The sequence below is a fragment of the Solea solea genome, chromosome 11 (assembly GCF_958295425.1).
Source record: "Solea solea chromosome 11, fSolSol10.1, whole genome shotgun sequence".
Classification (NCBI taxonomy): domain Eukaryota; kingdom Metazoa; phylum Chordata; class Actinopteri; order Pleuronectiformes; family Soleidae; genus Solea; species Solea solea.
This window is the reverse complement of record NC_081144.1, coordinates 4,687,292-4,702,351: the sequence shown is the minus strand read 5'-3', so window position 1 is coordinate 4,702,351 and position 15,060 is coordinate 4,687,292. Positions and strand designations below refer to the sequence as shown.

At 42.6% G+C, this 15,060-nt stretch overlaps 1 protein-coding gene across 3 annotated transcripts in view; it reads right to left on the bottom strand.

Moving 5' to 3' along the window:
* Positions 1-288: 288 nt before the first annotated feature.
* LOC131468367 (nuclear receptor coactivator 3-like) overlaps positions 289-15,060 on the bottom strand; it is a 63,057-nt gene continuing 48,285 nt past the window's right edge. For 2 of the 3 annotated variants that reach the window (XM_058642500.1, XM_058642501.1), the window contains exons 8-23: positions 14,613-14,699; positions 14,313-14,453; positions 13,488-13,635; positions 12,561-13,183; positions 11,317-12,434; positions 11,076-11,208; positions 10,446-10,613; positions 9,246-9,476; positions 8,780-8,879; positions 8,513-8,687; positions 7,858-8,184; positions 7,240-7,350; positions 5,772-6,015; positions 4,577-4,754; positions 4,250-4,454; positions 289-3,125 (exon numbers count right to left, since the gene is read on the bottom strand). In XM_058642500.1, coding sequence (XP_058498483.1) covers positions 3,114-3,125; positions 4,250-4,454; positions 4,577-4,754; positions 5,772-6,015; positions 7,240-7,350; positions 7,858-8,184; positions 8,513-8,687; positions 8,780-8,879; positions 9,246-9,476; positions 10,446-10,613; positions 11,076-11,208; positions 11,317-12,434; positions 12,561-13,183; positions 13,488-13,635; positions 14,313-14,453; positions 14,613-14,699 — 4,001 coding nt within the window. In that variant the 3' untranslated portion in view covers positions 289-3,113. The remainder of the gene's footprint in view (positions 3,126-4,249; positions 4,455-4,576; positions 4,755-5,771; positions 6,016-7,239; positions 7,351-7,857; positions 8,185-8,512; positions 8,688-8,779; positions 8,880-9,245; positions 9,477-10,445; positions 10,614-11,075; positions 11,209-11,316; positions 12,435-12,560; positions 13,184-13,487; positions 13,636-14,312; positions 14,454-14,612; positions 14,700-15,060) is intronic. The other variant, XM_058642502.1, reaches the window with a different exon arrangement.

The following is a 15,060-nucleotide window of genomic DNA, read 5'->3' as shown; positions in this document are numbered from 1 at the left end:
ACAATGAAGTCAAACTTTGAGTTACTTCAGCTAGTGTAGAAGTTATTAGTTGAGATTTTTGTTAAACTGACACAATGTAGGATTTCAACCTTTAATTGAAAATGAATGCCTAACAAAAATTGACATCTTATCAAAAACCTGATTAAGGCGCTCAGAACCCAGGTTCTGCCTCATCAGGACCAGGCTTTAGTCCCAAAGAAGACTACGAGTCATGACGAGGTCCTAAAGAAAGGAAGAAACAAAAACATGCATAGACACAACAACTGCAAAGAGTCAGTGGAGACGGTGTAATGTTTAAATATAAATTTATATTTACATTGATATTAACATCAAGAAACAAGGTAAGAAAAAAATGCAATAGTATTTTACATCTCGTAATAACGACGAAAAGTTTCCCCAGATGCGACTTCTCTTTAGCTCCGCGGCTCCTTCCGTTCAAGCAAAACACAATTTCCTAATACTTATAGATCAATCTTTCATATTCTTCATTGAGATTGTGATTTTAAAATAATAATAACAATAATAAAAATACAACAAAGTCTAATATTCTGAGACATAATGACATCAATCATAAATCCTCACTTCCCAGATGAACGTTCTCTGGAGAAATAACCGTTTTTTTGCAGCACCACAAATAAACAGGGTGTTAAAAGTTCAACAGAGAGAGAGAGAGAGAGAGAGAGGGAGGGAAGGAAACGATCACAAACAGAAACAAAAAAAGTCAAACCACCTCAGTTAGAAGCAGACTCATCTCTACTCTATGTCATACAGATGGGGATATAATAATATATGTCATTAAACATATTTAGCTCAATGTATATCATAGGTATCATATGTGCGACGGTAAAAGCACACGAGCACTTGCACACGATCTAAAATCAGGAACATTTTCTACGCACTGCAGAATGACGGAACAAAAGAAATCTTTGGATTGAGCAGGAGATTAAAAAATGAGCTTCACGGGGGAACATAAGAAGAAACTAAAGGCAAACAGGGATTATTTAAATGCTTTCTTGTGTCACTTCCGTCGGGGATTAAACGTATTATGTTGACAAACTAAAGGACAGCTACACACGGTTAGACACTGACACTGATTTCCACATTCTCACGTCTGAGGATGAGAGCTCAGAAATCTCAGGAATGGGAAAAAAAAAAAAATCACACACATACACACACGCACGCAAGCATGAGGTTAAAGGTCAGAAAATATCAACCCCACACACACTGGTAAGACATCCGGGCCTTTTGAAGCCGAACACAATCGTGTGTCAACTCTTTTTCACGTAGGCGTATTTTGTTTTTGTTGTTTTTTTGTGTTTTTTTTTTTTTTTTTTTTTGCCAGAGAAAAATAATTAAAAAAGAAATATACTCACTAGCACCTGTTTTGCTAAGACTATGTCCTCGGAAAAATAAAGAGAAATTAAATAAAAAACGTGGCAGCAAGACAAGAAAAATCCACACGTACTGCTCAGAGAGAGGACTCCCTTCCCTTCCCACCGACGCTTTTAACGTACTGAAAATAAAAGCTGACCTATGACGGAATAAGAAAATTACACTTTTAAATATCGAGCCTTACAATCTGTGCAAAAAACAGTATATGACCTACAAAAGCATATATTTATATATATATATATATATTTATATAGTACATTTGAAGCATATTTACAATTCATATTCACAGACATAAAGAAGAAAGAAAGAAAGAAAAAGAAGAAGAAGAAGAAGCTCCAAACCAGACACTGTGTCTAATACTGCACAACCGTCGCGCTTTGAGTACACGATGCTTCACCTTTGTCCTCAGAGGGAAAACCAGAAAGGAAAAGGATTATTGCTAGAAAAAATGTACACACCTATGCTGAATCTAACGACGTCCTCTAAGCGTGTGCTAATGATAATAATAATAATAATAATAATAATAATAATAATACAGATATCAGTTTTTTTTACAAATGACAATCAATTTAATTTCCACCGACACTGTAAACCAGTGCAAAGTAACCAAAAATAATCTGCAACATTTTGGATTATTTCAAAATCACCGCGTCTGGAATGATAAAATTATCCCCTCGTCGATCAGGTAGAAATACAAGTGGAGTTTTATTAGGACGTGGATCCGTCTGTTTCTAGACAAAACTATGTAATAAATCTGTAGAAGAGAGGATAAAATCTGTGCTTGCTGCCTTTTTCTGTCGGCTCCCACTTTAGAACAAAGATCGTCATGGTTACCCACTGCCAACCGCCCCGACTCTCAGAGAAGGAAAACTCGGAGAGGACGAAAAAGAAATGATAAAATGTCTGCTGCTATGTATTATTTCTCGGGTAAAGGCCTCTATATTGCCACAATCCTTTTTCGATGTTGGCCTTTCCTTAAAGTGCAATCAGCCAACAAATAATTCAGTCGTACTTTAGCCCAGCGGCGTCCTGGACCGGAGGAACGACACTGTGTGTGTGTGTGTGTGTGTGCGTGCTACTGCTGCTCAATGACATTCATCTGAGTGTCACAATCTTGATGGCTCGTCGTCTGGGACCGTGTTTTTTCTTTGTGTGTGTGTGTGTGTTGTGATCTTGTGAGAACAGTCGAGAGGCGGGGGTGGATAAAGACATCCCACAGCGTTCAGAGAAAGAAGACAGGAATCCCACACTGGAAACGTGAACACAGGTTCTTGGTACATTCGATAAAGGAGAGGAATTTTCTGCACACTGAAGTCCGAGTCTGTGATCTACGGAAAAAAAAAAAAAAAAAAAGCCTTCCCACGTTCACCGTTTGGTCCAGCGAGCTGTGAGTTTACTGAACTACGCACAGTAAATGCATAAAGAGAGGAATATTAAAGTAGAGTCCGCAGGAGGAGACACACGACTGTCTTACTGTCTGAAGGAGTCACAGTGTTTCCAGTGATGACCAACGTGTGTTTTTTCTCACTTTGCCAGACTGCATCTACTGGCCATTGAGTCCACAAAAAAGGGAAGGAAGCTCACTCCCCCCATCTGGTGGGAACGCGGCATTACACACAGACGCACCGACCACCTGATCACCCACACACACTCCAGCGCTGCAGCTGCGTAACCGCCTCTGAACGGAGATCACAGTGAGAGAAACGCCTCCGTCACGGTGTTCAGCAGTATTTCTAGAAAGAGTGGACAAAAGAATGAGTCAGTAAGAAAAGTACATATAAATATATCAGGCCAGATACATTCGTAGGTGATGTTAAAACAGAAGTGATACACTCAGGCTTACAGGTCAGTAGGATTTACTCTTAAATGAATGTCATTTAAACATTAACGTGTGAGCTACACAATAGTGAGTCCAAGTTTCAACACTCTTTGTTTTCACAAACATTAGAGACATTCACATGTAAACTTTTAACAAGTTTCAGGATTCATATTAAGATTAAAATGTCATCTCAAAATCTGGAAACTTGTAAACTACTCAATGGCCAACAGGGGGGTAACACCACTTGTTTTAATGTTGACGTAACAGTGCTTTCACACACCAAACATGAAAGATTTGCGTCACCTCATGAATTGTAAAAAAACAAACAAAAAACTGGTACTAATGTTAGGACTAACCCATAGCCAACAAACCAACCGACAACAGCTTTAAAACAAGTGACACACACATTTATTTATTTATTTACATAAGTTATTAGGTAGTCCTCAAACCTACAGCAACTGTCCTTTTCTTCATTTGTGATAAAACACTATCTCACTGACGACCGGGTTGTCACGCAAATGTTTCACTCTACTTTTAACATTTTATTAGATTCATTTAGATTATTTTCTCTTGATTAAAACATCCGCAGGATGTCCATTTTGTCAGGTAACAGAGGATTGTATGTTTAGGGGCATGGACACAATGTCTCTGACATCTATTATGGTTCAATGCATGCGCGCTTGCATGTGCGGTGGACGTGTTTTTGGGCACTTCCACCCTCAGCCTCTGTCTACAAGGAACAGGTCAGTTAAAGCTCAGTGTTCCACTGAAACAAAAGCACCTGGGAATAATGCAATGCATGTAAAGATCCTTTGGTAAGCCACAGCAGAGAGTGAGGACAGTGACTGGTTCTAAAAGATAGTACATTTCGATGATATCCACTCCATCTCTACTGCTTTATTTATCAAAAGAAGAAACGATAGCAATCAGAAATCCTTTCCCTCTACATGTGGTCATGTCAATATTGTTTAAAGGTCAACAAAATGTTAATATCTGTTGGTCTTTAAGCATTTAGACTCGTCAGCCCTGTGCACGCACCTGATCAGGTCCCATCGGCATGCGTCCCATCACCATTGGGTTCATACCCATCTGTCCTCCCATCTGGCCCATATGTCCTCCTCCTCCGCTGGCCGGCATGCCCCCGTTCATCATCATGCCCCCATACTGGCCTGGATTCCCCTGTTGCCCAAACTGCTGCTGCCCTGGAGGTCCCTGCTGCCCAAACTGCTGCTGAGGGTATGAACTGATGAAGAAGAGCCACAGGAAGGAAGAGGAAGAAGAAGAAGAGTTAAAGTGAACACATAAAAGAGGAGAAAACCCTCTCCGGGGTGTGAAATGTAATAATACAAGTGTTTGATGTCATACTTGCTGCGCGCCATGCCTGCTTGCGACCAGCCTTTCATGTCTGCACCTTGGTACATGGGACCGCCCTGTGGATGCTGTTGCATCATGGGATTTTGAGGCCCCAGGCGGCCTGGCATCATGGCGTTAGGAGGACTGCCGCCTGATGGGCCAAACGAAGGGTCTCCTTGCTGTGCCATTCCTGTGAAGATTAAAGAGCATTAAGCATTAACTCACTTCTCCCTTTAAAGAGAAATAACAAATATACATTTTTCTTTTGTTCCATGTGCAAAGTTATCAGTTTCCATGATTACTGATGCATCTGCTCTGATTGCCCTTTATTCACAGTACTTAAAAGTTGTTTGGGATTGTTAAAAATTTGAAAGTCAAAATTCAAGAAAGTCAAATTTGGTTATGCTAAATCCATGCTTTTTAAATTGTTTTTTAAACAGATTTGCCCTTATGGGAATGTTAGGCTCTGAACTGCTGGGGCGGATTATGAGCCAGTGGCCCCGTCAAGACATCAGGGGTGAATAACATATCCTGAGGGGCCCTATAAAAACACTGCAAAACAACCAGTGTTATTTGGCTTCAGGGCCCCATTAAAACAACGGGATGAATAACATAGTAAGATATCGGGATAGTAGCGCAGAGGTTTTGGCCCCCATGAGCTCCTGGGCCTGGGCCCCAGAGAGGCCAGTTCAGTTATCCATCCTTGTTGAACTATACAGAACTGATGATGAATAATTAATAGACTTACTTTATTATAAATGAGTTAGATTTATAAGTGTAGGTATCAATAATTGTGTGTTACATCCAAACCAAACAAGTTCACATAATGTTAATTAAGCCTTTCAGCTTCACACGACTCTCTGTGATTCTCAGTATAACAGTCAGTTAGGTCTGATAGTATTGCTTGACGGAGCCTGTTTTCAGATAAAGGTCACAGAATACAATTTGTCTTTTTTTACATAATTTCTGCTCAGAGGCAATAAAAACATCATCATTGACAAAAATCACCAACTGTTACACACTGCAGCTTTAACTGAAGATCCAATAACCTGTTTCCTTTCAATAAAAATACTTGGAGAACACACAAACCTTCTGACAGCTGCTTTGACAAGAACAAAAAAAGTCTTCTTTGACACAAACCCTGCAGCACACACATGCACCATCAGGGGGCAGTGCAATAATGGGCACCCGACTCAGTTAAACTCACCATAGTTACCGCCATAGCCAAACTGCTGCGGGCCTGGCTGGCCCATGTTGGGTCCTCCCATAGGACTGTCCATGCCTCCAGGAGCTGTGACGTTGGGCGGGGGACTGAAGCCTCCTGCGGCTGCAGCGGCCACCTGCTGCTGGTGCTGCTGCTGCATCAGCATCATCATGCGCTGCCTCCTCATCTGCAGGTTGACCATCTCCCTGCTGCGCTGAGCCATCATCTGAGCGTTGAGGAAGCCGGGCTGCACAAAAGAAGGGCATAATCAGACAGGCTGAGAATGAAAAAATGATGGAAATAATGCTGTTTTTAAACACTACAAATCCATTAATCCTTAGAACACAGAGCAATTCAGGTGCTTTTTTTCCCCTTACTATGTTAAAACATACAGTATATGCAGAGGCTTTAAGAATGTGTAATAAAGAGTGTCTTATATCTTCTTTTTTTTCCTGATGAAAAAGGTATTAATTTATATAAACACATCTGAGTAAAAAGAACTCAAAATGTTGAAAATTGGATTTGAATTTGTGAAAATTGGAAATATGTCACAGTTCAAAGTTCACTTGGCTCGTTTTTATGAACAAAAAGAAAAGAAAAACTGTCTATTTTTGTGACTTCTGCACAATTATTGCTACTTTATATCACTACTAAAAATGCGATATAAATTAAATCATAACTTTGACCCAACAACACATGAGAAGCTGAAAACCCCACATTTTTTAAAGCCTGAATATGTGACCTATAAACACACACCCTCAGGATGTCAATATAAGGAGTTGTGTATTATTCCTACGGCAATTTATCATGAGTGCACCTGCAGCACAGATCTGTGCACAACCAGAGCAGCTTTTCACAATCTATGTTATTCTTTTAAATAGCTAACAACTAACTCATATTTAACTTAATTCATGAATAGAGGTCAAAAGATATGAGTTTTTCAGATGCCAAACTTTAAAAGTCGGTGCATCCAATAGCTAAAATATGATGCCAATTTTTCTTTTGGCCAGTTTGCCACTTCTCCCCTCCATCCTCATAAAAAAGAAATTATATATGAAATTGCTTTACATAACTAAATTTAATGTAACCACACTTATGGTCTATCTCTCCAAATTATATTTTCTGTCTGCAAGTTTTTTGAGAACTGAAAAATGTGCAAACAAACAAGTATTAAAAAAAGTGGCCAATCCATTAATCGTTAGTATCATTAATAATGCTCTGTGTTCAAGTAAACATGTTTAAAAGCCTTTATAGAGGACGACCTTTCAGCAGACTTACATTTTCCACACCCAGTCGCACTCACACAACAGCCACATGGAGTCTGACCTTGTGCCCAATAATCTTGTAATATATGTTACAACTCATTAGGTTTTGTAAATAACAGCTGTGTTTGTGTTAATGCTACACACGGAGCTAACAAGAATCACCAAAAGAACTAAGAGGATAAAAATTAAAAAGGTTTTTTTTGTACCTGTCCTGCCATGCCAGGCTGCATGCCAGGCTGCATACCAGGCCTCATGCCAGGGTTTCCTCCCGGATTCTCCATCTTGATGGCCATGCCCTGCCGTGTCTGATTCATAAACTGATGATGGGAAAGAAAAGAAACATTGAACAGAAGATAAAGGAAAATGTACAACATAGATACAGATAAACCACGTTTATGACAATTGGTACACTTTGGTTCAGCTTGGTCCATTTTTCCCTGAGAGTCAACAGAGAATCGTCACTTCTGTGCGATGGTTTTCCCCTGCAGCCTTCTCTCAAACAAAGCTTGTCTTCTTCTTGTGATAAACAGCCACATACCAAGAAGACAAAAACACAAAATGCTGAATGTCCTCCATTGCTGCTCTTTGTGTCACATTCTTCTTCTTCTTCGTGGATTGGCGGGCTGAACTGTGTTGTGCTTGTATGATGTCCCAATATTTACTTGCTGACGCAAACCATTATCATCCGGCCCACACACAGTACCATTCCAAACCACACTGTGGCAACTGCACTAGACCACTTCGGGGAGAAGAGGCTACAATAACACTGATATTCTGGCAGAAAAGGAACTCCATAACTTCAGTTCTACTACAAAAATGTGTACCTGCTGTCCCTGCAGCCTCTGCTGCAGCTGAAGTCTCATGGGCTTGTTGGCACTCATCATCCTTGGCCTCATCATGTTGGCACGAGGGTGTCCCATGCCCCCCATTCCACCCATACCAGGGAAACTGCCGCCTTGTCCCATCTGTGAGAGCATGGGTCCAAACCCACCCTGCTGGGCCTGACCCTGCATGGGGTTCCCTCCGTAGCCCGACTGCATGGGCATGCTGGGGGGTCCAGGGTAGCCCTGTCCATACAGAGGCTTCTGGTCGAGCACCATGGACGGGTCCTGTCCCGGAAAAGGTTCCAGCTGCTGCTCTCCCCCCTGGGTCTGACGCAAATAGGACAAGAGGACAAAAAAAGAGTAGGGTGTCAAACTTCTCCATTTTATTGATTACTTTCCAACTGGTTGGCTCTGTAATTGTCTTTTTCTAAACAGCACAGATGGCTTCCTCTGGGCTCATCTGCCTTGAGTGACACAACTCCCTGAACCCAGTGAGCCATGACTAAAATATTAAATGCAAAGATGAACTTAATGCACACTTATGAGTCATAACGTGCATCTTTTTTTCCTTTTATGGGAAATCTAAAGGAGAACACAGGTGGAATGTTTTTTATCGGTCTTTTCATATTTATTTAATCCACTCCTTTGTCCTCACCTGGCTGACAAGGTCTGGGATGCCCAAGGCTCGGTCTATCTCCTCCAGAGCGATGCCATCTGTGTTATTCAGCAGAGAGTCCAGCTGGTCCAGAAGTGCTCGCTCGTCGCTCTGACCCTCACTGGTAGTTGGAGGCACCAGAAGATCATCCAAGGTGCTGCCAAACTGCCGCCGACTGCACAGAGAAGCTCATCATTAACTTCTGAACTGTTAATAGTAACTAATTAACTATGAATGATTAAAAAAATGGTGGGATGCTGCACTGACCTGTTACCCTCCATGCCCATCATGGTGTCTGGCCAGGAGGGGGACTGGTTAGGCTGTCCCTGCTGGCTAAAGGGACCCATACCCATGTCAGCAGAGCCTCCTGTAACAAAGACAACACATATATTTAATTTATACATCATTTACAGTAATTAACACGTAATAAAAAGATATAGTAAATGATGGTATGGCAGTGTGTGTCTAACTCTAATTGTAAGTGATCTTCATTTCCTGGACCTCTGGTGTCACACAAGTTAAAATTCAAATGCTGGCAATTCTCTATGATTTATGGAAACAGATTCAGGTCCAGGTAGGACCTTCCATCTGGGTCTGTACTGTGGTTCATCTATTAGAGACCTTTGCTCTATAGCATCTTTGTTTTTCCTACGTTTCCACATTTCTTCTACCTGCTTCTTCCGCAGAGCTGTGTTTGTGAAAACTTCATCAACAACTGCCATCTAAAACATACCCATATCCATGAGCTGTTGCTGCAGCATCGACCTGGTGCCCGGGACACTGTTAGAGCGGTTGACCATGGGTCCTGACATCATCCCCTTGCCACTGTTGTACTCCATACCTGGACGCATCATGGACGGGTGTCCCGCTGAGCCCACAGGACTGGCACCGGAGCTCGGCATGCCCCACTCACTGGACCCTCCCATGGGAGACCTCTGAGGGACCATGCCTCTATTCATTGGTCCTGGTGATGAATTAACACAAGATGTGCACACATTAGTCACAACAAAGTGTTAAAGGAGAGCAGTGTGGCCCAGTCTTGGCCCTCAGCATGTTCAGTATGCAACATTCTGCTTGGAAAGGTATCAATATACAAAAATAGCGGAATATGATGATGTTGATAATAAAGCAAAATGAGTGATCATCAAGCAAAGTGCTATATAAATATGGACTATTTACGATTTGGGAATGCATACTAGACCTTAAAATATGTGCTTTAAAAGTTTATATCATACAGAGATGTATAGTAACAAAGTAGAACTACTTCACTACTGTACTTAAGTACTAAAATGCTGTATCTGTACTTTACTGGAGTATTTTTTTTCTCCTACTTCCACTTATACTTAACTGCATACTTTCGATGAGTTTGGGCGTAAAAGACCATTCATATCGAATGAAATGCCTACTCTGCCTCCTGAAAGATTGTGAAATAATGGCCTTCAAAAATTCACCTCCGAATTTGAAGAAACATATCAAGGTAAGTTACAACTATAATACACAAATAGCACACCAGCTTGAGCTATCAGTGAGTGCTAGCTAAGTAGCTAGCTACCCACGGTTCCTGACATGCTGCGGCATTTACTTTGCAGCTAGCTAACGTTAACTACCTGGCTATAACACAATACTTTTACTTTTACCTTCAGTACTTGACTAGTACATTTTAAAATAAACTACTTGCAATACTTAAATACAAAACATGTTGAATACTTTGGTACTTCCACTTAAGTGTGGTGCTTAAAAATACTTCAACTTCTACTGATTGATTACTTGAGTACATGTACTTTTACTCAAGTCTCTAGTACTTTATACATCTCTGATATCATAATAGTGTTCGGCAAATAATTTGTAAAGGAAGTGGGTAAAACATAGTGTGATGATCACAGTGAGGGGAGGGAGGCGAAAGAAAATGTGTAGAACATAAGTGTCGTCTCACTTGAACACACACCCATATTTCCAGGGAAGCTGTCTGGGCTGCCCATCATCTCCTGCTTGATAAGCATGGTGTGTCTACCTGCTCCTCCAGGACCACCGGGAGGCTTCCCATCCATGGACACGGTCCTCTGGAAGGGTCCCCGAGGGCCTGGACCCATTCCTGGACTCCCTGAAAGCATAAGAGTCATTTGTCAGCTGGTTCCTGAATTCCTCAAAAGTAGATAGAGAAATGTCTGTTTCATTAAATATGGAAAAGGCAATGTAAGAAAAAGAAATACTTCACTACCCTCTGGCATTTCAAAAACAGTGATTTAAAATACAGTTTATTAATGAAAAATAGTTATGAATGATACACTTTTATACACTTTCTGGACTAATTCACCAGGTTAGTTTCACCAATGTGGGCCTGCAAATTATCATTTATTCAAATAGTTTTGAATAATTTGAATAATACCTTCAAAGCTTTGTATTTAATATAAAAATTTGAATATTGTAAATGTAACTGACAGTATTTGATGCAAAATTTAGAGAGATAGCTCACATTGATGCCTGATGTTGTTCCACCGGCACTTGGCATTGACATCACCACATGTAATTGTCTCTGTTTAGAGGCAATGGGGCAACCACTTACCCTGCAGGTTGTCGTCAAGGCAACCTTGAGATTTTGTTCCTGTTTCGTTGGCCCCTCCACTTCCTGCCTGATCTGGGTAAAAGTCAGAGCTGGAACCTCTCAGATCTCCCAAGATAGACTCCAGGTTATGTAACTAAACATTAGAAACAATAAAAAGATTTTAGAATGTAGAATGTAAACTCTGGAAGGCTCAATTTCAAAAACACAAGATGCAAATATCAAATAATAAAATCATTCTTACATCATCAGCTGGTTCCAACTTGATCTTGCTCTCAGGATGCTCGGGTGCAGGGCCGGGCCCTGATCCAGGGCCGTTTCGTGGAGGGCCGCCAGCGGCCCCTGGGGGTCCCTTCCCCTCGAGTTCTTCAAGTTTGGGCTTCACATCCACTGGCTCTTTGGAGTCATCCTTGTTGAGGAGGTAGTGGAGGAGGGCATGAGTCTTCTCCTTCTTGGGGCTATGCTGCTCCTGTTTAGGCTCTGTGATCAGCCCAGGCGCGGCCCCCGATCCTCCTGCTCCTACCTCACCAGTCTCCTGGCCTCCAAGTGACACCTTCCCTGTTGCCTCAGCTGTGATTTTAGCTACTTCATCTGGGGTATTGCCATTTTGAAGGAGCTTGTGGAGGATCTTGTGCTTCTCTTGCAACGAGCCAGTGTAGTGAGCAGAGGAAATCGATGTCGACACTCCTCCAGGCCCTGTTACCTGTCCTGAATTGGCACTGGCTGAGGAAGAGGAAGACACTCCAGTGGACGATGGGCTAGTCATGCCTCCACTAGGGTCTTTACTTTCGGCTCCTGTGGCAGAACTGCTGCTGGTTGGTGTGGGTGGTACTGGGGGTCCTGTTGGTCCGCTACCACCTATTCCCAGCTCCTCAGTTGGGGAAGTCAGCAACTGCAGCAACTTCTTATGACCTTTACTGTCTGGCAACCTCCGTGGAGGATCGGCACTCGCTGCCCCTGCCTCATTGCTCCCTTCTCCAGACTCTTTTGTCACTGTACCTGCCTGGCTGTCTGGTCGGTCTCCAGAACTCTCTGCTTGAGGATGCGGATGATGGTGCTGATGGTGCATCGGATGGTGATGGTCACCAGGTCCAGGTCCAGGTCCCAGGCCTCCTGCTGGGCTTTTGGAGCCATCTTGGCCTGGTTTGACTGGCTGGCTGAGTTGAGAGGAAGAAGAGGAGTGGATGCTGGGAGAGCTGTCTGGTTTGAGTGCTGGAGAGGGGGACATCAAGGTGGATGGGAGGGAACTCCCAACTCCTTCACTTATAGCTTGTAGGGCATTTAGGGAGCTACTAGAAAAGGTGGTTGTGCTCCCTCCACCTCCTCCACCACTGCCAATGCCACTCATAGGAGAGTGTATGCCTGGAACGGGAATAAAACAAATCAAATCGAATACAATCTAATCAAACAAAAAGTAACTATGGGTAATCTTTGCATAATCAATTCAAATTCCGACATTCCAACATTTCTGGACACTAATCGACTCACCTCCTGGTGAGAACTGGTTGGCACCCATTTTGGGGCTCCCTCGATTCCTGGGTGACATCAGGAGGCCCTGCTGGGGGCCGCCCATTCTGGGGCTCCCTGAAGGGCTGTTCATGCCACTGAGCCCAAACCCGCCGCTGCTCTGAAATGGGGGCTGCTGCGGATGCTGCTGCGGGTGCTGCTGCTGTGGATGTTGCTGCGGGTGCTGCTGCTGTGGATGCTGCTGCGGATGCTGCTGCGGATGCTGCTGCGGATGCTGCTGCGGATGCTGCTGCGGATGCTGCTGCGGGTGCTGCTGCGGGTGCTGCATGCCTTGGCCTGGATGATTCATGTGCCCCATCTGATTCATCTGGCCCATCTGATTCATTGGCATCATGCGGTTGCCCATACCTCCGCCTCCACCTCCACCACTACCTCCGTACATGGAGCTACCTGCCATTGGACCCATGTGACCCATGTGGCCCTGCTCATTCGTACCATATCCCCTGTTCATGCCGCCCATGCCCATCCCTCCACCACTGTTCATGTTCATTTGGGCATTGGGGTTGGGGCCTCCCACACCTTGCTGTCTCATCGTGTTTGGCATCATGCTTCCACCCTGAGACGAGCGGTAACCGTTTGGTTCTCTGTGTGGAAGGAGAAGACAAAAACAAGCATGGGGTTTGAATACATTACATCGTCTCAGACTCTAACAGGTCTCGGACTATACAGGCTTAATATAAACGCAACAATAAAAAAGCAGTTCCTGTATAGAGTCGTCTTACTATTCCTAGAAAACCAGTGCATAAAAGCTACTTCAGAGTCTACTTCAGCTATTCATGCTGCATGAATGCCTCGGCTGCCTGGTGTAGATCAAGTGGAAGTGCTTATTATCCGTCAATACAGTGCATGACACATCAGTTTTCAATGTGTGTTTTCACTCGTTCTGACCTCTGTAGTAAATGTGTGGAGATGAAGCCTTGCGGCTCGTTGTTCATGGGATGGCGGTACAGCTTGCTCTTGGTTTGGGCTGTGACTGGAGTGCCGTCAGATAGAGAGAAGCGGTACAAGGGCGTCTCGGCATGACCCTGCAGAAAGGCTGTGGAGACACCAGATTAAGGCAAAGCAAGGAAGTTTTATTTATAGAGCACGCTTCCTTCACAAAGGCAGATTCAACAAGATTCAACAAGTTACAATCATAACGAGTTGTCGAAAAGAGTTATTAAAGGTTCTAACGTCTAGTGTGTGAAATAACCTACATTGGCAGAAATTAAAGAGAAAATAATGATATATAATTTGAAGTGTTCAATCACATAATGTTTTTTATTTAATCAGAATGAGTATCAGCAGCCAGGGCAGCTCCACAGATGTCCCCATTTTGGACCACGATGTGTTTACAATAAAAAAGTGAGAGTAAATGTATCTGATAGCAAGGGTCATCAATCACTGTCTTCATGTTAAAACCAAACCAGTGATTACAATAGGGAATCAATGTTGTACAGCTCACACATTCATATTCATGAGATCAATACTGATGCACTAATGCATAAGGTGTGTTTATGTATTTTAAGCAGCAAGTCTCATTGAAATTCCCTTTCTTTCTGGCCAATATAAGTAGCCACAACAAATAAAAAAACAAACATTTTCAGTCAGACTATACAATGATCATAGCTGCATTTGTTCTCCGATTGTTAGATAAAAGGCTGAATACATAATCGGCCAAATAAAGTGATTGATCGCAGGCATCTGTGTGTTCAGAACGAGCGTGAGACGCACCCTCATGGTAGTGGCGTTTGTGTGACCATGGCTGCCCGTCACTGTGCTGCAGGAACATTTGAATACAACGCCTCAACAAATCCTCCCAGCCAGGACGCATCGATGCTCGCAGAGAGTTCTGGTCAATCTGGATCAGTTTACCTGCAGGGGAGGACAGAGGGAGGGCAAAAACAGAGGTAAAAAAAAAAAGCAGGGATGAGTCAAATCTGACCATGGAGGAAACAAAACAAAACAAAACATCACAGCCTTTTTGAGCTTGTATGTTTATTTTGTGAGTTTTTAGTTGTAGCAGCACCGTACCTGAGAGCTCATGCCGGGTATTGAAACTTTCTGTTCTCTCCATGGCTGTAACTCGACGGGCCACACAGATCATACATGACTGTAGGTCTGCACACAAGAGGAGGGAAGTGTCAGAGAAGTTACATGATCATTGTTTGCAAGTGAGAGTTTAATGCACAGCAGGTGATTCTAACACAAATAGAAGTAATACATGTATGGAATCAAGACATCATTTGTGCCAATAATCCTACGACAGCAGTGGGTTTTTTTATCAGACTGCAGTTGTGTTTGCTATATTTCACCACTTTTAAACAGATGTGATTTGTCTATTATATATTTAATTCAGTTTCTTTCAAACTTTATTCGACTTTTTGTTTTGCATCATAAAACACGCTCTATATTTGTCAAACACTCAATGATGAAAATTCTCCAAATTGATACAATGTGAGGAAATAAATGGAGATAAAAT